Source organism: Gouania willdenowi, chromosome 1, assembly GCF_900634775.1.
Source record: "Gouania willdenowi chromosome 1, fGouWil2.1, whole genome shotgun sequence".
In the NCBI taxonomy this organism is placed as follows: domain Eukaryota; kingdom Metazoa; phylum Chordata; class Actinopteri; order Blenniiformes; family Gobiesocidae; genus Gouania; species Gouania willdenowi.
The window spans coordinates 38,094,462-38,114,140 of NC_041044.1; the positions used below are offsets into that span (position 1 = coordinate 38,094,462).

The window sequence follows — 19,679 nt, forward strand, 5'->3', positions numbered from 1 at the left end:
CTCCATAGGTGACGTCTATTGATCTGACTGTCTTCCTTTCACTATTAAGGGTTTGTTTGATCACTGACTTGTTGAAATAATAATATGAAATGTGTTTATCCTAGTGTTAGTTTATCCCTTAAGTCAGTTTCTTGTTTTTATTTCACTTCACTGTTGTGTAGATTTAGGTTGAATTGTTTTCCACTTGGATTTTTTTGTTTTCACTTTTTCAATAAATATTCTCGAACACATCACATGCTTTCTCCAAATCCAAATTCCAATGCAAAGATTCCTTAGAGTGAATCTCACAGGGTGTGTGGTTTTATAAGCAATGAATAAAGCATGACTGAACACACGTTTTTATCAACGTCATCAACGTCAACAAGCCACTTCTGCAGCAGCTTGGAAGTAATCCAGCCACACACTCCTTCACACCTTTGATAACCTCATGGGCCCGAGCCTCACTGCTGATTGGCTGCCCAGTAAAAGGGGTGTGTCTTCATTAATAAAAGCCTTTGCTGGTGAAAAGTGAGGTGAAAAGTGAAAGAAGAGCCTGAGATCTAAAGCAGCAGAATCCTGAAGAGAAGAATAAAAGGTGATGTGACTTTTTAGATTTTTCATTTTCATTTCTCTAACAGCTGCAGCACACTCAGGACTTTTAGATTATTTAGTAGAAAACTAAGGGTTTTTAATCACCTTTATGGCTATATATGTAATATATATTTATATATCTGCTTATTCTTTTAGCAGATTACAGCAGGTACACAAAACACAGGTTTAAAGCAGGTATTCCTGGCTTTTCTGAACCTGAACGATTGAGACAAGACTAACCTTTCTATAATAATCAAACAAACTTGGCATGAGTTCTGATTGCTTTAGTATAAACCAAAGACTGTTGTAGATAAACATTACAGTAGCCATAGTAAAAAAGCATGAACACCCATTAGTGAGTCAAACAAGGCCGCACCTTGTCGGGCTGAGCCTCCCACACACTGATATGAGTAGGAGAGGAAAAGCTTTACTCAGCACGGTGTCACCCCTGTGGTCCTGAGTCACTGTTAGCAGGAAAACTATACGCAATGCCCGACTTTACCGTAGCTACATGTATATATTTCTGGGAAAGAGATTCAGGCTTGGCTGAGGCTTGCGCTCTCTTTCAAGCCATTTTTAGAAATAGTCAAAGTGACTTTTAAAGAAAATCTCTTCATCCAACTTTGTTTTTAGGTCGCTACTTCCAACTTATGGAACAACTCTGTGGGATAACCTGATAAGATACAATCAAAAGAAATTAGGTGATAGGGTTTACTTTAATGGCTCCATTGACAATGACCTTTCAATCTGATGAAGTGTCATTCTGAATAACAGATTGTGAGATAATCAGGCCCTGGAAGCAATCACCTATGTGTGTAAGAGCAGGGAGCCATTCGATCTACGGTCAATCTTGGGAAAACTCTCTTTGAATAGGTTTCCTTTCAAAGTCTAAGCTTTGGTTTCACTGAACTCCCTGTAACTGACTCCTTTCTTCCTTTGTATTCCCGTCTCAGTTAGACCCAAAGAACGGCGAGTTCTCCTAACATGATGCCTACAGCTGAAGGCATGTCCCCGACGATACCCACTCACATGCTGAGAGTTGGCCAGAGCATCTGCCTGGATTCTACGCAGCAGGCGGTCATTGAACGCCCACCTCCCACCAAAAATGGCGAGCCTGAACTGGACATCTCGTTGGAAAACCTCAACCAACTCATCCTGGAGCTGGATCCGACGTTCGAGATCATCCCAGCCAACACGAGTCCTTCATGCATCAGCCCTCCTTCAGGTAAATCAACAAAGAACCCCCAAGGTCAAAGCAGAGGCCACAGAACAGAGCATGGAGTCATAAAACATTTAATAATAGGACCGATAATAGGTTGGTTTGTTTGTGGTTCATTGCTTTTTCTTCACATTTGCAATTTTCTTTAAACTTTAAACACACTGGATTCAAATGAATCTGTAGTGCAAAAAATACCTTCAAATAGTATGAAATAGCACAAATCAAGCCTAGACTCAGGAATGTAAAGATGATCTGCCTTCACTGGCTGAGAAAACAGGAGAAACCAGAACAGGACGGTGAGAAAAAACATCAGAATTTCCCAAACTGGAGAGGAACGCAGGAAAATATGGGGCAACGATTGTAAAGTTGCCAAAGCTAAAACAGCAACTTGTTACATGTAAATCTAAATGTTCAATTTTAACTCTAAATGACGCACCAGCAGACGCTCGGGACCCTGAAAACAGGAACAAGCGGGTCAGAAAATATATGGATGGAAATCCTAATGTTAAATACTAAGTCTAAATCTAAATGTGAATCTTAAATTTTAATTGTTGAATCTAAATGTTAAACCTAAATCTAAATGAGGTACCAGCAGACGCATGCGTCCCTGAAAACAGGAACAAGCGTGTCAGAAAATGGAGTGATGGATGGAAATCTAAATGTTAAATGGAAATCTTAAATGTTAAATCTAAATTAAATTCACATTATTTTTTTGTAAACGTGGTTTGTTGCTCAATGCACAACTTTACAATCGGCGTCCCAAAGGGAGACATCTGAAACATGCAGGACAGCAGCTCTCCAGGACTAGAACTGGCCATCCCTGCTGTAGAAACAAAGGGTTTCACTGGGAAAATGAAACACTAACCGATCTTTAAGGCAGGCTATGCTAGCACAGCTAAATACATTTATCTGTGAACCTTGTAGAATGTGTAGAAGTGTGAGGGAATAATCACATCAGAGAGTCACACGTTATGACTCCCATGGTTTCTATAGTCGAGAGATGTTTTTATTTTTGGGAGTCGTCTTTGGTGAAAAGAAGAGGAAATAATGAGCACAGCCTCACAAACATTTGGGATTCAAAAAAACATCCTTAGGGTGGAGATGTTCAGATCTCAGAAGTAACAGCAAAGTCCAGACTAGGTTACAACAAAACAAACACTGTGGGAGTGATGCAAAAAATGTGAAATCAATGGCTCCAGGCTTTGGAATTCTATCCAGCTTTTGTAAGAAAGCACTCAGGGTGTTGGGCCGCACCCATGTGCAGGCAGCAGACAGACGGACTCACTGAGGAGTCACAAAACAGGCCTGCAGGGTCGGACACACATCAAACAGAGACATGAGTCACAGCCTGGAATAAAAAAGCATCACGACGAGGGTACGCACAGATTCAACCCTGGGTGTTTGTTTACTTTGTTGTCCTCCTGTGACTCCGCCTCCTCCGCACCGTGAATCAATAGCTGCATTTACAGACAAGTACGGACAGCACATGTTCTTGTCTTTATAACTTTAAAACCATTAATACCAGGGTTAGTATTTATGGGATATCTAAAACCAAGAGCTGAAGAAGATACTGTATCATACATTTCCATAACATTATTACCTCTTCTCATCTTCTGTCTTATTGAAAGTGAGCTGTGGTATCTGCACTAAGAACATGCAAATGAAGTGTCGGACGGATCAGGCAGGCGTTTGTTTTGGCTGCACTCGGAGCGTTTCCAATCAAAGCCTAGAGCCACTCAGGTACGATGCAAAACGACTAAACGCACGGTAACTTGTTGCTGCTCTATTGTTGAATGTTGTTAAAGAAAAGGTGAGGAAGGCTGACTTTTCTGCTCGCTCTCACGCACTCGCTTTACCCATCTCTGTTTGTCTGCCCAGAGAAGTCTCTAGTCCGATAACGGCGCCCCAGCTAATGTAGCTCAGTGGTTCCCAACCTTTTTTGGGTCGTGACCCTATTCTTGTTTCACAAGTTTTACCTCCTAAAATTAGTTTTCTGACCATATTTGTTATACTGTATTAAAAACACAGAGTAGTAAGGATTACTGCACAAAAAGACAAGATGCATTTTATTTGAACTAGATTTATATTTGAGAAAGTGAAAGTATAGAATACAGTTGTGAGATTGTGTTGTGTTTTATTTTGAAAAAGCACTGTATATCTATTTCTGTGATACCATGTATTGTTTTTTTTAATTGTGCAAAATACAAAAATAAAATACAACACATTTTTTAAATCTAACTTTAATCAGTAATTTTTTATTTTTTTTAAACTTAGTTATTACTGGACATTTCTGGTGACCCAAGGTTGAAAAACCCTGAGTTTGCTCATGCAACTGCATCAGAGGCTGTTTGGAGCAGATCAAAATGTGCGTTGTGAACGCAAACCGAGTCCAATCAAGGAGATGAAATTATCAGCTGTTCTCTGACCATTCTGCCTGAGTCCAGGGCTGCGTCTGAATAGTCCCTCCTATCTCCTTTCCTATCCACTTTTCCATAACCCAGTGGATGACGTCACAGGGTTGAGGAAAGGTGTTAGGAGAGGAGTTAGGAAAAGATTTTGACAATCAGATGCACTTCAACTAGGTGACGTAATAATCTGTCGGCCGGGAAGTTAAGTGACATCTGCCGAGGTGAAAAAACAACAAATTTCCAAAAATGGACATTTATAACACTTTCTGCTGAAAAAAAAAAAAATCACACGGTTTGAATTTTAATCAAAGTAAAAGAGGCTACGAGGAACAAAAGTGAAACGAAAAGAAAGTCACATTGAGAAGGGTTGCTCACGCTCACTTTCGACTCAGCAATATAAAATATGTATTATACATAAGATTGTATTGTCGCCGCAACTTGCAAGGAATTGTGGGTCAGCATTTTCTCGTCTCCTTTAGTAAAGAATGCATCAGTGTTTCCTAGGCTAAAGGAGGTAAAAAAAGGAAGCGTTGAGCCTCTTTTTCTGAGCTTAAAGAGAACGTGGACACTCTTTATTATGGCCACCACTTAAACACGTCTGGGGATGAAGGAACAGTGGATAGTAAAGGAGATAGGAGGGATTATTCAGACGCAGTCCAGGACTTTATACTGGTGTGAATGCAGCCTGTGATACTAACAACAGATAGAGGTTCAGCCACTGTGGAATAATGTGTTGCAATGAGATTTGGTGTCAAACGTAAAGTGTATTACAAACAAAATGTATTATCAATATTAGTGTTTAACTGTGCTGTTTTAGATGTCTCCCTAATGCTAATGATGGCGTCATCATGCATTCTGCCTTTTCTGGAGACCATAAAATATAGAAGAAGGGAAAAACTAGATAGAAAAGCCTTGATATGTTCATGTTTCTGTGCAAACGACTTTCTCCTTTCTCTGCTGTTGCTGCTGCGTGTGTGTCACACCCTCTTCTTCCTTCTCTATGAGCGAAGCACTTGTGCACCAACAAGCTTAGACTCCTCTCAGCGAACGCGTATCTTCGCCACAGCTGAACAGTTCCATCATAACTCAGTCATACATGTATGAAGCTGGGCCTGTGTGCGAGCCGGTACCTGCAGGTATTTACCGGACACCGCATTCACAACCAGGAACTCTGAGAACGCGTCATTGTTTAGCTTGTTCTTACTGTGCTCCTGGAATGTTCACAGGTCAGGGCCTGCATGCATAAAACCACGTGGTTTATTAGATGAACTCATTTAACTGTAACTGTTTGCTAATCAGTCATTCACATAATGGTAGAAACTTGTTTATTGAACTTGTTAAGAGCAGCTGTGAGGTTCAAACATGCCTTTGTAGACTGTAGTGGGTCGAAGTCAGAAAAGGACAACTTCCATCACAGTGGGGCCACAACAATTGTCTGATCTGAGGGTCACATGACCAACAATCATGTCAACGGTTGGAACAATGACCAATTTGTGGTCATTTTCTTTTGATTTTTTAGATTCTGCTTGTTTTGTGTATTTTTGTAGTTATTTTGTGTATATTTGTTGTTGTTTTGTGTATTTTTTGAGTTTTTTTGTGTATATTTGTTGTTGTTTTGTGTATTTTGTTAATGTAAGGTTTTTGGAGTCATTTTTGTCTATTTCTATTGAAGTTTTGTGTGTTATTAGTCATTTCTGTGTAGTTATGTTGTTGCTGATATATTTTTCTATATTTTTACAATTGTCTTGTGTGTTTATGGAGGACATTTTGTTGTTGGTTTGTTATCCTTTTGTGCTTTTTTCTTTCACTTTGGAGTTTAGTGTCTTATGTTTGTGCTTTTTATATTGTCATTATATTTTTCTTTCTTTTTGTGCATTTTTCTGCCATTTCATGTGTTTTTAGATTGCATTTGTGCAATTACTTTTGGGGCCACAGAAAATTAGACTGAGGGCCTCAGGTTACCCATGACTAAGATTTTCACCCACAACCTGCCGTGGTGTTTCCAGAGAATGGTCCAGAAGGAGGAAATGTTGAGTGAGTAGCAGCTCAGAGGTCAGAGGTGATTGGACAGACTGGTTCCAGATGATAGGAAGGGGACAGCGACTGAAAGAAGAACTGGTTACAACTAAAGTGTGCACAGGACCATCTCTAAACGCGTGAAGCATCAGCAGACCCAGCTGGAGTCTCTCCGGTTACCGAGGGTCTGGTTCACTCAGGCTCAACAGAACTTGACCAGGAGGAAGAGGAACACCATGGCCCTCATTTATCAACCGTTCGTACAACGAGTGTAAGACCTAATTCACAAAAGTTTTTATCAATTTAGACGTGATCATATACGCTACGATCAGATCTCACGTCTGGTCTGACCTCACGTACGCAAATCTGAGTGTGTGGATTCGTCTTAAAACATTTCTTTTTTTAAATAAGCCTCAGCCGTCATTTAAGCATAAACAAAAAAAAAAAATATATATATATATATATATTATTTTTTTTTTAAACCCACACTATTACTGATACCATTGTTTTTAGCTTTTCCTTAAGGTAATACTTGATAAACCTATTGAGAAACACTGCTACTGGGCTTGCTCATCGACTTTTTATTGACCAAAATGTAAAGAATTGTCTTGATCAAAAAGCAGGGATTTACGCTTTTAGGCTGTGGATGAGTAAAATTTCATTTAATTAATCATTAGGCATTAGTTAAGTTAGTTATTGAGAATTTAATTCAAACGTCAGCCCGAGTCCGTTCCAAAACGGAAATCTAACTACTGTTTATATTTATACTTATGTTTATACTTATTTTCATCTTTTCTAGCTGATTGTTTATTGTTGAAAATTTTTTGTTTTCACTATTGGAGAGAGCACAGTTGACCGAGTCAAATTCCTCGTGTGTACAACATACACTTGGCGAATAAAGATGATTCTGATTCTGATTCTGAAACGCTGTTCACCATCGCCGTTATTTTCTTCCACAGAGTGTTTAAAATGAGCTCCTTAAATTCCAGTTTTTCCAGATTTTGTTCATCTTCACTTTAGATGTGAGGATGCCGATTTTCATCTCGTAAACATTTCCTTGCCACTGTTTGTTTTACTTCAGTGGGCGGAGCTTCCGAACCTGGAATATTTCAGGGCTTAACATGTTAAAGACGATTGAATTCAGCCGCCGCTGTCGTACGACACAATGTGAACTGAAATTTTCACCCGTTTTCACGCAACGTTGATAAATGAGGACCCATGTTTGAATGCTTTTGTGTGTGTGTGCAGTTTAAAGCGTCACTTTGTTCTGTCCTCTAACCCTCAGATGATGATGCCTCCCGTTGTGAGCGGGTTCCACGTGGAAGCTCCCCCAGGTTACGATCCGTGTCTCCGAGCATCCCCATCCCCTCGCAGAACAGCCTGAGCTGCAGTCCTCAGGGAACCCTGGTTTTCTCCAGCTCGCCGACCTTCACCCTACCTCCTCTACCATGTGGGAGCGCACCCAGACGGACCCGCTCATCCAGGATGGACTCGGGAGTGTCCCAGGGATCCCTGTACCCATCGCACTCCAACAGAAACAGCGCCATCTCGCTGCTGTCCACGTCCACGTGTTCGGACACGAGCTACATCCTGGGCAGGTAAAGGTCTCACGAGCTGGGTTTTCATTACAGATTTTTGCAAAATAAAAGCAATATTTCTGAATGTCGATAAAGTATATTTGCGTTTCCATTGAAGATTGTTTTTGGCAGAAGCCTCGTAACTCCCGCGAGACTTCACTGCACGCTCCAAACCTCCTTATAACACTCTGTATTCCTTTGTGGCTTCATGTCTAATCAGTGACGTGCCGTGACCACTAGGGTTGGGTAGGCACATTGCAAATCGAGACCACCAATGACAATTTCATATGTTTCTGCTGTCAAGTGTTAATTCAATTCAAATCAATTTTATTTGTATAAAGCAATTTCCAACAAGCTCAGGTGTTGGTCTCCATCTTTTAAAAGCTGTCGTTTTTCCTCAAAACAAAGTTTCTCTATCATCTCTAGCGCCGTCATCCACACTGTAGTGTTATCCCGCCCACTAGCTAGAGAACGTAGCAGCAGCAGTCACGTGTCATCTATTCACTAATGTGCTGTGAACTTACGTATAGCATTTAGCATGGCGCAGTTACGTGCAAAGGCAGCTCTCTACGCTGCCTTTGCACGTAAATGGATGTCACATTGGGGACCTGACTGCACATGCGCAAACACGTAAACTCACGCAATGAGAACAGAGGCAGAAGAGCGACGTGCCTTTGGGAGGGGGCGTGGCCTCCCTCTGCCTTACAGCGGAGCAAAAAAAAAAAAAAGACTGCAGCTGTTCCAGGAAACAGCGCTGTTTAGTAATTTGGGCTATGAAACGCACAAAATGCGGACACTTTCAAACTTATAGGTACTGTAGGCTATTGGAAATGGAAAAATAAATAATTCATAATTAAAAAAAAAAAAAAAAATTATAATTAAATAATCAAAATATCAATTCACCCTTGGGTAGGCACTGCCTACCTTGCCTACCCTGATGGCACGTCACTGTGTCTAATGTAGCAGTAATGATTTTTAAGTATAATGCTAAGAACCTCGCCATGATCCCTCGGAGAGGAGTGGTCATGTGACCAGGTACGTCACGTTCTTTGATGTGCATTTGTGGCTCTTTTGCGCCACATTTCAATAGATAGAAACGTCTAAAATTCCTCCTCATGAAAGCTTCAAAACTTTTTTTCAGGTGTTTTCATTAGATTCAGATCACTTTATTTGTCCTCGAGGGGCAATTCAGTTTCAGTTACATCCCAACCAAGAAACATAAAAGACAGTAACATATCACATGGGGGACAGGTATGGGAGTACTGGGGAGGAGCCACAAGAGCAGCGCTCCGTTTCATAGAACTCATTTTGTTCAAGGGCCACATACGACCCAGTCAAATTAAAAAAAAAGTTTTTGTGAAGGAAAGAGCACTAATTTGCACAAAATCCTGAATGTTAAGCATTTGGTCAAAACTCTTTGACTTGGCAATGTAATTTGCCAGAATTTTGTTGGATAATGTGTGAAAATTTTCCAGGTTTTTGAAAATAATTGTGATTTAATTTTACTGTACATATTGTAGAACTGCAACCTCCATCGTGTTTCATCCACAACTTATGATTTACAAAAAGTTTTGTTTTTGCTGTATTTTTTAGTTTAAATAAAATATTCCTGTGGGCCGGACTAGAGGCTCTGGCGGGCCAAACTTGGCCTGCGGGCCTTGAGTTTGACATATGTAATTAAGATAAAGACAATGCTGAGATTTAACCGTCATCTTTCTTCCATTCACAGCACTCTATCCTTGGCCAGCGATGACATGGATCTCACTTGGATGGCAGATGATGATGTCAAAGCCAGAAACAGCCCAGAGAAACCCCCGCTGTTGAGGAGAGGGCATGTCCAGGAGCTGCAGGGTAAAGCTACCCATAGTGGTCCTGCTTCCCTCTCGGGGTCACTAAACGACATCCCACTGCTGCTGGTCAACGGAGCACCACAGCCGGAAATGCAGCGTCCTGAACCAGACATGGACCTCATCCAGAGTCTTCTCCAACAGCCCAACTCCACGCAGAGACGTTCAGGACACCAGGCCTGCTTTACCGCTAGCCATTCATCCATGAAGTTTGTCATGGACACATCAAAGTACTGGTTTCGCCCACACATCAGCAGAGCAGAAGGTGAGAAACAAGCTCCCATGCCAAACCAAATTTCCACAAAGTGAGATGCACCGATGTGTTTGACTCATCCTTTAGGCTGATGACATCACTTTGTATTTGCAAGATGAGCTGTCTCTATTTACTGTATAAAATGTATAATCCAGGTTTTTATTGGATTATTTGTACAGAGTTATGCATAAAATGTTGCATTTATCTTGGAAAGTGAAGATTCAAATTTTAACCCTAACCAATATATAGTTCCCTACCTAACCCTACATTACCTTAACCCCTAACCTTAACTAGACCTTTTAACTCTAACCCTACCTATCTGCACTAGATCCCTTCACCTAACCCAAAAATGCCAACATAGCTCCAAAGGCGTCATAGCAAATGACAATGACAGCCTTATGTATTAAACTTAAATTAAAGTGTTACCAAAAAAGATTACAAAATGAAATCATACAAAAACATAAATATTAGCAGAACAGTTTGCCTGAATGTCTGATGTTTTCCAGCTGAATGCTTGATAAAGGACAGAGAAGCTGGAGCATTTGTAGTCAGAGACAGCACCTCGTTCAGAGGCAGTTTTGGGTTGGTCATGAAGACGGAGCAAATACCAGGTACGCATCATTCTGGAGCACTTCTGTTGATACCTACATGTGTTTTTCCTATCCTATTTCTATTTTTAAAATTCTGAAACATGATGTATATATGGTCTTTTCTCTTTTACTAAAACTAGGAGAGAGCAGCTCAGACCTTATCAGGCACTTCCTAATCGAATCGTCTCCAAAAGGCGTTCGTATCAAAGGCTCCTCCCATGAGCCGTACTTTGGTGAGTGTGTTTAATGTTTACTCCGCAGGTTGAATCAGTTACACTGAGTCACGTTAGGACTCTTAAGTTGTGGGTGAGCGTTCATGGAGGAAAAAGCACCATTTTATTGATTTTTAGTGTTGTCCCAAACAATTAAACAGTTGTAAAATAACTCACACTAACACAATACAAGATAAAACAACCGTCAATATTGTGCAACAAACATATCACATATAACATTGTTAAATAGTTTGTACATGAGGTGCAGATCGATGAAGATAGCTAGCAAGTTAGCGTTAGCAGTAAGACCGTGAACAATGATTTATATCACTGTGTAAAATGACTGAAACTCATCACAAACACTGTCTACCAACAATGACAGACATTGATTTATCTCACAGAATGGAGTTTAACAAGCCATTTTATTTACTCTGAATTTAATGTAGTGCTTTACAGTGTTTATGCATTGAATTATTGGATTTGTTAAATCTTTTATTTTTTGTTGTTTTTTTTCTTTTTAACTGTTTTTATGCAGCTTTTTTTATTTATTTATTTATCTGACACTTATTTGTAATCTTTTTAATATTTTTTTTAAATCAAATTACTTCCATGTGGATTACTTTTCTAAACCTTTTTGATCATTGTCAATCACTTTCGTAAAACCCTGTAAAGCACTTTGGACAACAATTGAATTTGTGTAAAATGTGCAATATAAATAAAATTTAATTGATTGATTTCTAGAAAGTATGACCGTATGTATCTATGGGTATGACTGCATTGCTGGAGTATGTTTTTCTTTTTTAAAAATTAATAAATAGATTTTTATTTCAAATGGGAATATGTTTTGGAACTTGACAGGAAATCACTCGTATTGAAAGGTCAGGATGGGAAACCCAAACAATATCCTTTACCACCACTAGGTAGCACTGTTTCACCATAAACAAAGTCTCTATTCTATGACACAATGAGATATTACATTTTGGTGGGCTGATAATATCAGCCATCTCTACTAAAAATATATTTATTGTATTTAGAGACTATTATAGCTTTTATTATTGTATTCACAGTTATTGATCTCTCCTTTCCAGGCAGCCTCTCTGCTCTGGTGTACCAGCACACTGTGTCAGCCTACGCTCTGCCCTCCTTATTGGTGCTCCACTCCAAAGGTAACGCGTTTTCCTTTTCATGTGTGAATTTCATGAGAGAAGCAGAAAAACTCAGTGTATCGTCTTTTTGCAGAAGAGCCAAACACAGAGGAAAGAATGGCTGAAAAAGCAGCATCAGACGATAACATGAGAGCAGGTGAGTCACAGGGAACGCCGGCGTCTCGTTTCCAGCGAGGAGCTGAAGCCTCAGGCATGTCGGATGCTTGACGTCAGATTTTCCAAATGTTCCCTCAGCTTCTAATTTCGTCTACCTGAACACCGTTCCCACGGAGAGGTTGACGGGGCCCTGCGCTGTGAGGAAGGCCGTGACCTCAACGCTCAACAAGGCCACGGTTTCCCTCAGCCCCACCATCGTTAACATGAAAGCTTCTCTGAAGGGCGTCACACTGACCGACATCAACAGGAAGTGAGTGCCGTTTGAACACAACACATGCTTTTGTGCAATAATGTGCTCATAAACTAAGACCGTCGTTTACCTTCTGTTGAAAAAAAAAAAAAAAAAAAAAGAGTGACGTAAACATGGGTTTGCGTTCACGATGCACTTTATGAGTCGCTCCAAACTGACAGGAAAACCCCGTCAGTTACAGCGCAGCTTGTTTATGGATGTGATTTTCAGCAACACGTTCACACTGCAGGCAAATGCAACCCAAACCCCAACTTTGAGCCCATAGGTCACCTGTATCCGATCTGTTAAAGACAGTCTGAACTAAGGCTGCAACTAACGACTGTTTTAATAGTCGACTAGGCATTGATTATTGAAACGATTCATCGACTAATCAAATGACAAATTGTACAATTACCGTAATTTCCGGGATATAAAGTGCACCGTTATATGGGCTGTATTTCAATGATTTAGCAATTTTCTAAGAAAAATTAACACAAAGACTGTGGCGCAACATAGGCTGCACTTTATTGGCTGATGAGGGTGCTCTTCAGACGACTCGGCCAATCAGGACAGGCAGGTAGGCGGGCTAAACTAATGCTTTAACCCACATCGCATTGGTCAGTAATTGTTTTTTTTTTTTTTTTTTTTTTGGTGTTTGTATGTATTTAAACATGTGACAGAAAAAAAAAATGATGATGAACTAACCAATGGTTTGTTTGCAGGCTTTTCTTTAGACGTCATTATCCTTCTCACCTGCTGAGCTACTGCGGAGAAGATCCCGACAAGAGACTGTGAGTGATGCTTCAGTGATTGTTCAACGCAATACATTAAGCTACAGGAGCCAAACAATACAGTACAATAATCTGAACATTAAACCCACAAAGGAAAATACACAGATGTTTTAAAGGTTAAATGATCTAAATGATCGGTCGTCAAGAGTAAGACTGAAATGTGTCTGTTTTTGTTTGTCTTCACAGGTGGAAGAAAGGATCCTGTTTTTCTGCAAGGTAATGACAATGTAGCACAATTTAATAATCCACAATACTAACAGACAGAGCTGTTTCTAGCTATACGCAGATTATGCAAATGCATGGGGCCCTATGAGCCACCAGGGGGCTCCAAACCTGAGTCCTAGTAGAGCCTTAAATAGAGATCTACTGAAGTTAAGTTGTTCATCTATTCATGGGTGTAAAGTGTCAGACTACAGTAGTTTGTGGAGCATTTTATGGATTATGAGTCATTTTTGTAGTTTGGTAAACTTTGGGTTCAGGCTTGAAAAAGATGAAGAAAAAAAAAAAAAAAACACTGAGTAAACAAAGATAATTAAAATTTATGCACAACGAACACATTGCACAAATAATTTAATTATTCACACATTTAGACAAACATTGTGAAAAGAAGTTTAATTGCACAGATGAGGTAAGATTGAGATTGTTAAATAAATGTTTTAAATTGAAACTCTGAAAAACAGGACGATTAGATAAATGTGTTTTATTTTCACTTCTATTGTGAAAGGCAGCTTTACACACCAACATGTATAGCAGCTTCTTTTGTGCTTCTGTTTACGAGGAGACTTTTTCAACAATTTTCCTTCGGTAAGAGAAAGAAAAACCCAGAATAATAAATAAATAAATGACATTATTAATTAAATGGGACCCAAACACAGACACACTGAGCAATCAGCAGAGGTTCAGCTGCGTTTATTGTTCTTTGACAGATTAGCAGACATAACTACCAGCTTTTCTAAACCCATGTGACCGCATGTTCTGTGAAGAGCCGTCATTTATAGCTGCAGACTCTAATCACTGGATCAGCTTCAGGTGTGCAGGCAATCAACCAGCAGCTGGAAGGAAGAGCCAAAAGGAACTAAAGCCTAAATGAAACTAATAGTCATTTTTCCTGGTCCTTTTCTCCAGCTGTCCACGGCTACTAGGCAACAGATACACAACCACTCACAAATAAAGCTAAGGAAAAAAAAAAAAAAAATCGTTATTGAAATTTGACAAAATGAATTCGTAGGTGCTGATATCGCTATTTATTTATTTTTTTTACTCTAATGCCAGCAGTGTCGCGCTATAGCCTTGCATTAGCAACGTCGACTACTACGCTTGTACAACGCCATCCAGAGCAAACTTGGCAGATGTTGGATGCAGACGAAGCTCTGCTGTGTGACCACCTTATTAATATCCAAGTGAAATTTGAAAAATCAATCAATCAACACTGAATCAAAATATAACCTTGATTAATCGACTCAAAACCTTATTAATCGATTCAGGAAATTGGCCATGATGCTAAGCTCTACTCACAAACAAACGGGGGTGGGACGATAGACGGCGTTCAATAGACGATAATGGACTTACGATAACAACACAATGTTTTGGAAAGAAAGTGTCTATTTGTACGGTTGCCGTACGGACAACCTCCAACGCTATTGGTACGTTTACCAAAGTACGCGCACGTAGCGTGTTAGGGTTAGGATTAGTCTTAGTCACGTGACCTAAACTGGCCAATGAGGGGCACTGCGTACGGATAGAATGTTGGTATATTGTTACGGCAACGTATGGATAGCCACTGTCTTTTGGAAAAGACATAAAAAGTGCTAATGGCAAAAATAACCATGCTTTTATTTGACTTTAACCCTGGACACATCGTACATACTTACTTTGGGTATAACATTTTCAACTCAATAGGAACATAAGAAACAAGATATGTAATAACATAAATTTCAATAATAGAAACTGACAATTAATGTCAGTTTAGGTCATTATGATGACTCCACAGCCCGTAGTTAAGATATGGACTTGTCCTTTTTAGATAATATTAGCGTGGTACACCACCATAAATAGAGGGAGGAAACAGATGAATGTCCTGGAGAAAACTCATGCAAGCATGGAGAGAACATGTAAACTCCACACATAAGAGTTGAGTGTCCAACCCGGGACCTTCTTACTGTGAGGCAGATGTGCTCATTGTGTAGCTGGGGTTATCATGTTGGAAACAGAATAGAAGCACTCAGAGAGCGCAAACCTCTGCCAGGCGCCAAATATCCTCTTTTTCAGATATTGTCAGTAATTTGGATCAATAATCCTGATCATGGTACCATTATTATTCACAGTATGGGCAATATTTAAAAAAAAAAAAGAAACATCAGGATAAAATGCGCAATCTAAATTCTCACCGAGTGAGTAACTGAGTCGAATTTGATAAAAATGAGTCAATTACGAACCGATGTGATTTTTTTCAAATTCGCCAATGATGAGAGAGACAGATTTTTCCATTATTGAAACTGATCCAGAATCAGTACATTAATCCAGATCCACACCAAAATTAAATTTAATCTTCCATTGCCGAAGGTTTATCTTTGGGTAAAATTTTGTCAAAATCCACGAAGTAATTATGACGTAATTCTGCTAACAGATAGGGATGGGATAGAAGTGGGAAAATCAGCCGGGATCCATATTTACAGGAGTTTGATTTTAGCTTTTTTCCTGATATTCAACATTGGCCAAAACTACATTTCTGATATGAACCAGTGCTACCCCCCCCACCCCAATCTACCCTATGTATATATTCGTGGAGATTACAGGGTAACCATACTTATATTGTGGATGTTTTCCATAAATAAACATCATCTGTGCAAATATAAGAATGCATATTCAATTTCACTCTTGGGAAAAGTGGAATTTTATTGGTTTTTAATATGTTTTCTCAAACAAAAATATGTCCTCCTTGGTGGAGGTAATAAATAAATAAATCTTGTAGGACGATGCATGGACTCGTCGGGTCAACAATGACTGTTTCTGTGTTGTTTTTGCATGACATGGACTGAATGGGTCGTCTCTCTTTTGTCCAAACAGGATGTTTGGCTTCGTGGCTAAAGGCGCTGAAGTTGGGATGGAGAACGTGTGTCACGTCTTCGCAGAGTACGACCCTCTACAGCCTTTCAACAAGGTCACGGAGGTCATTCAGGCTGCTGTAAACAAACTGTAGGTGTGAGGTAACCTACGTAAATCTCACCACTGCTGTTTGTATTCGGTCAAAAACTAAATAAATCCATTCCTACACACAAAGAGACACAGGACTGAAGAAAGGCTGCCATTGACGTATGGACGTATAATCGCCTCTGAAGGTTTCGGTAAAAAGACTTGACGCAAAGCAGCTTGAACGCAGGCTTCCAGGTTTAATTTGAATGCAGATGCCCTTTATGTTATTTCTGATTGTAATTTATTCTTCATGCACTGAAAATATAACATTTTGTTAACACACTATTGCTGATTTTTGTTTAGTTTTGTTTACATGACAACGCAATAAAATAAAAAGATTTGTAGCTTTTGTCTGTGGTTCTTTTATCAACTACTGATGGTGACGCTCTGCATCATCTAACCTGAACAAAGCTTACATTACTATAACACAATCACAGAGGATAGCATTAGCACATATGTTAGCATTAGCAGCAATTTACATTTGATTTGATGAGAAAAATTATTAGAGTTACTAAACCTAGAGGTTTTTGGCTGATGTGTTTAGGATGAAAATGTATAAAATGCCTTGATTATGGGCGGGGCTCATGGAGCAGTTAAGACACGCCCAGTCTATACTATGAAATTTCCAAAGAACAATCTATGCTATGCTAACTATACTTAATACTCACTATACAGTACCTCTCTGAAGTTAACATTTTCAAATAGTTTTAAAGTTTCAAAGTTAAAGTTCTGAAGATCTAAAGTTAAAGTAAGTGAATATAATTCTAAATGTCAAAATGTTGAATCTAAATGTTATTATGTTGAATACAAACGTCACAGGTGAAACTAAATATTTCCAAATTCACCAGAAGTAGCAAAATAAAATCTTATTGATGAATGCTATCTGAGGTCTACTCAAACGGAGGGATTGTGCTCCACATTTAGATTTAACAGTTAATATTTAGATTCAACATAGGCACCGGCAGACCCCCGCGACCCTAAAAAACATGAACAAGTGGTTCTGAAAATGGACAGATGGATGGATTGAGATTCAACATTTATCATTTAGATTTAGCATTTAGATTTAGCATTGACATTATGCATTTACGAGAAAAGTAAACATCATAAATTGCTCAAACATTGCTGTAAATCTGGTCAAAAGTAGCATTAAATAAATGTACAAACTGTAAGTTATTTAAGCATGGTTTGTTGCTAAATATTGTGAAAAGATGGTCAACTTTCCTTGACCTTGATATTTTTGTGTGCTGAGAAACCTGCTAATGTTATTCAGCTTTATTTAAGGTTGAGCAATTTTTCTGAACAGAAATCAGAAGGAAGAAAAAAAACAAATCCAATGCACTGGAGATGATTGGGACTCAGCTTTTTAATTGATTTCTTAGTGATTAATAAATACATTTCAATGATTTAAAGTGCTAAAGATTTTAGGATTGAGGTTAACTTCATATTCGGGAGGTTGGAGAATTTCATCTTTATCTTTTTCTGGTGTTTCCCTGACTGATCTCCATCTCTGAGGAGGAAAGGGAAAACTTGTCCAGTGAAAACTTGTGGAAAGAGATTTTAAATCCGGATGAGGAAGCAGGACAAGGTTTTTGTCTATGTTCTGTGACATCATCAGTCTGTGTCACTTAGAATCAGATGCACAGAAGCCTGAGTGGAGCCTCCACTGGGAATAATGGGTAAATGTCCTCTAATGTCACTGTGTCCTCTGGGGAATGCGGTCCAGATGTTTCAGGGTCACGGCGAGAGGGCAGGTTAGGGTTTAGTCAGTTTCCAGATGTTTCCAGGTCACGGTGTGATGGCGGGTTAGGGATTAATTGGTTTCCAGATGTTTCCGGGTCACGGCACTATGGTGGGTTTAATTGGTTTCCAGATGTTTCCGGGTCACGGCACGATGGCAGGTTAGCGTTTAGTCGGTTTCCAGATGTTTCCAGGTCACAGTTTAGTCAGTTGTCAGATGTTTCCGGGTGATGGCAGTTTAAGGTTTATTCAGTTTCCAGATGTTTTCTGGTCATGGTACGATGACAGGTTAGGGTTCAGCCAGTTTCCAGATGTTTCCGGGTGATGGCAGGTTAGGGTTTAGACAGTTTCCAGATGTTTCCGGGTCACAGTGCGATGGCGGGTTAGGGTTTAGTCGGTTTCCAGATGTTTCCGGGTCATGGCGTGATGGCGGGTTAGGGTTTAGTCAGTTTCCAGATGTTTTCGGCTCATGGCGTGATGACGGGTTAGGGTTTAGTTAGTGTCCAGATGTTTCCGGGTCATGACGTGATGGCAAGTTAGGGTTTAGTTGGTTTCCAGATGTGTCCGGGTCATGGCATGATGGCGGGTTAGGGTTTAGTTGGTTTCCAGATGTTTCCGGGTCATGGCGTGATGACGGGTTAGGATTTAGTTAGTGTCCAGATGTTTCCGGGTCATGGCGTGATGGCGGGGATGCTGCTGGAGCGCTTCATGATGAGACGGACCTCCACATCTGGAAGGCTGTCTTGTCGGGTCTGAGGGCAGCCTTCGTCCGCGGTTGCCATGTGCAGGTCGAAACGCAGCGACACCGACTTCTTCCTCAGCTTAGGGTTGTCCTTGAAAAAGGACCCCTCCCACTGTTTGATCACCTTGTCGATCTTTTCCGTCCTAAGGATCCAAACAAATAAGTGATTAAACAATATCGAAAACAGATAATAGCAACTTTTATCACAGTGGGACAACAAAAATGTGATTGTCTGATCTAAGGGTAACATCAACTGTTTACAGCTGATACTAGAGGATGGATACCAGACCGAAGCCCGACGGGACGCGACGGCACCGGAAGGGTCGAGTTCGGACAGATATTTAGAACTGGTGTTCGGGTTTGATCACATAGTGTCCTTTCCTGCTGCAGCTGCTACAGATGTTGTAGCTGCTGCAGAGTTCACTCACTGTATAACAGTGAGAGCAGTGATCCAAGGAGAATGGAGCAGAGCACAACTGTAAATGAATACACCGTTGAAACGTTCCTTTTTCTACACAGTAACATGGATTACCCTTATCTTTGATACATGGATTATGTAAATACATGTGGTAGATCTCTTACGTGCGCTGCGCTCCTGTTTGTGTTTCACTTTCGCTTGTTACCCGTGCACTGATCTGATGTTGACATTAACAGTTGTTTGTCAGTAAAATCAGTGCTTACTACTAAAACAGCTGGGTCTGACTCAGATGAAAAAATGCGGCCCGATCCGCATTCCAACTGTGACACGGCTAATTATTCACTTGCTGTTCATGTGACTGTTTACTGCAAGACCTGTGCACATGCCTCTGCGTACATCTGTGGAATCAAACAGTAGTTTAGTCCACTGTGCTTGTCTTCTTTCAGTCTCCAAGCTGTCTTCTTATTTCCGGTTTATTTCCAAGTTGCCAAGAACGCGCACCAGCGTCGTTTGATGTCATGTGCGCAGAACTGTGCGGGAAATTCCCGCCCAGAAC

General features: G+C 40.0%; 2 protein-coding genes across 8 annotated transcripts in view; one reads left to right on the forward strand and one right to left on the reverse strand.

Annotated features, from left to right (window-relative positions):
• The first annotated feature begins 443 nt into the window (after window positions 1–443).
• LOC114464741 (tensin-4-like) lies at window positions 444–16,577 on the forward strand. The gene is made up of 12 exons (XM_028449247.1): window positions 444–574; window positions 1,524–1,795; window positions 7,499–7,811; window positions 9,520–9,902; window positions 10,397–10,501; window positions 10,621–10,713; window positions 11,781–11,858; window positions 11,932–11,994; window positions 12,093–12,264; window positions 12,966–13,034; window positions 13,221–13,250; window positions 16,101–16,577. Exons 2-12 carry the CDS (start codon window positions 1,555–1,557, stop codon window positions 16,231–16,233), a joined length of 1,680 nt encoding a protein of 559 aa, XP_028305048.1. The 5' UTR covers window positions 444–574; window positions 1,524–1,554; the 3' UTR covers window positions 16,234–16,577.
• Window positions 16,578–17,571: 994 nt separating this feature from the next.
• The window catches only part of krt222 (keratin 222), a 47,442-nt gene continuing 45,334 nt past the window's right edge, over window positions 17,572–19,679 (reverse strand). For 3 of the 7 annotated variants that reach the window (XM_028452244.1, XM_028452164.1, XM_028452326.1), the window contains one exon: window positions 17,572–18,848. In XM_028452244.1, the coding sequence (XP_028308045.1) occupies window positions 18,635–18,848 (214 nt within the window). In that variant the 3' untranslated portion in view covers window positions 17,572–18,634. The remainder of the gene's footprint in view (window positions 18,849–19,679) is intronic. The other 4 variants (XM_028452412.1, XM_028452578.1, XM_028452665.1 and 1 more) reach the window with 4 other exon arrangements.

Bases quoted from the DNA above. Each gene is read 5' to 3' on its own strand.
- LOC114464741 (XM_028449247.1), top strand. From the start codon at position 1,555: ATGATGCCTACAGCTGAAGGCATGTCCCCGACGATACCCACTCACATG. The intron at 10,502-10,620 runs GTACGCATCATT...TACTAAAACTAG, and splicing joins GAAGACGGAGCAAATACCAG to GAGAGAGCAGCTCAGACCTT. The intron at 10,714-11,780 runs GTGAGTGTGTTT...TCTCCTTTCCAG, and splicing joins CTCCCATGAGCCGTACTTTG to GCAGCCTCTCTGCTCTGGTG.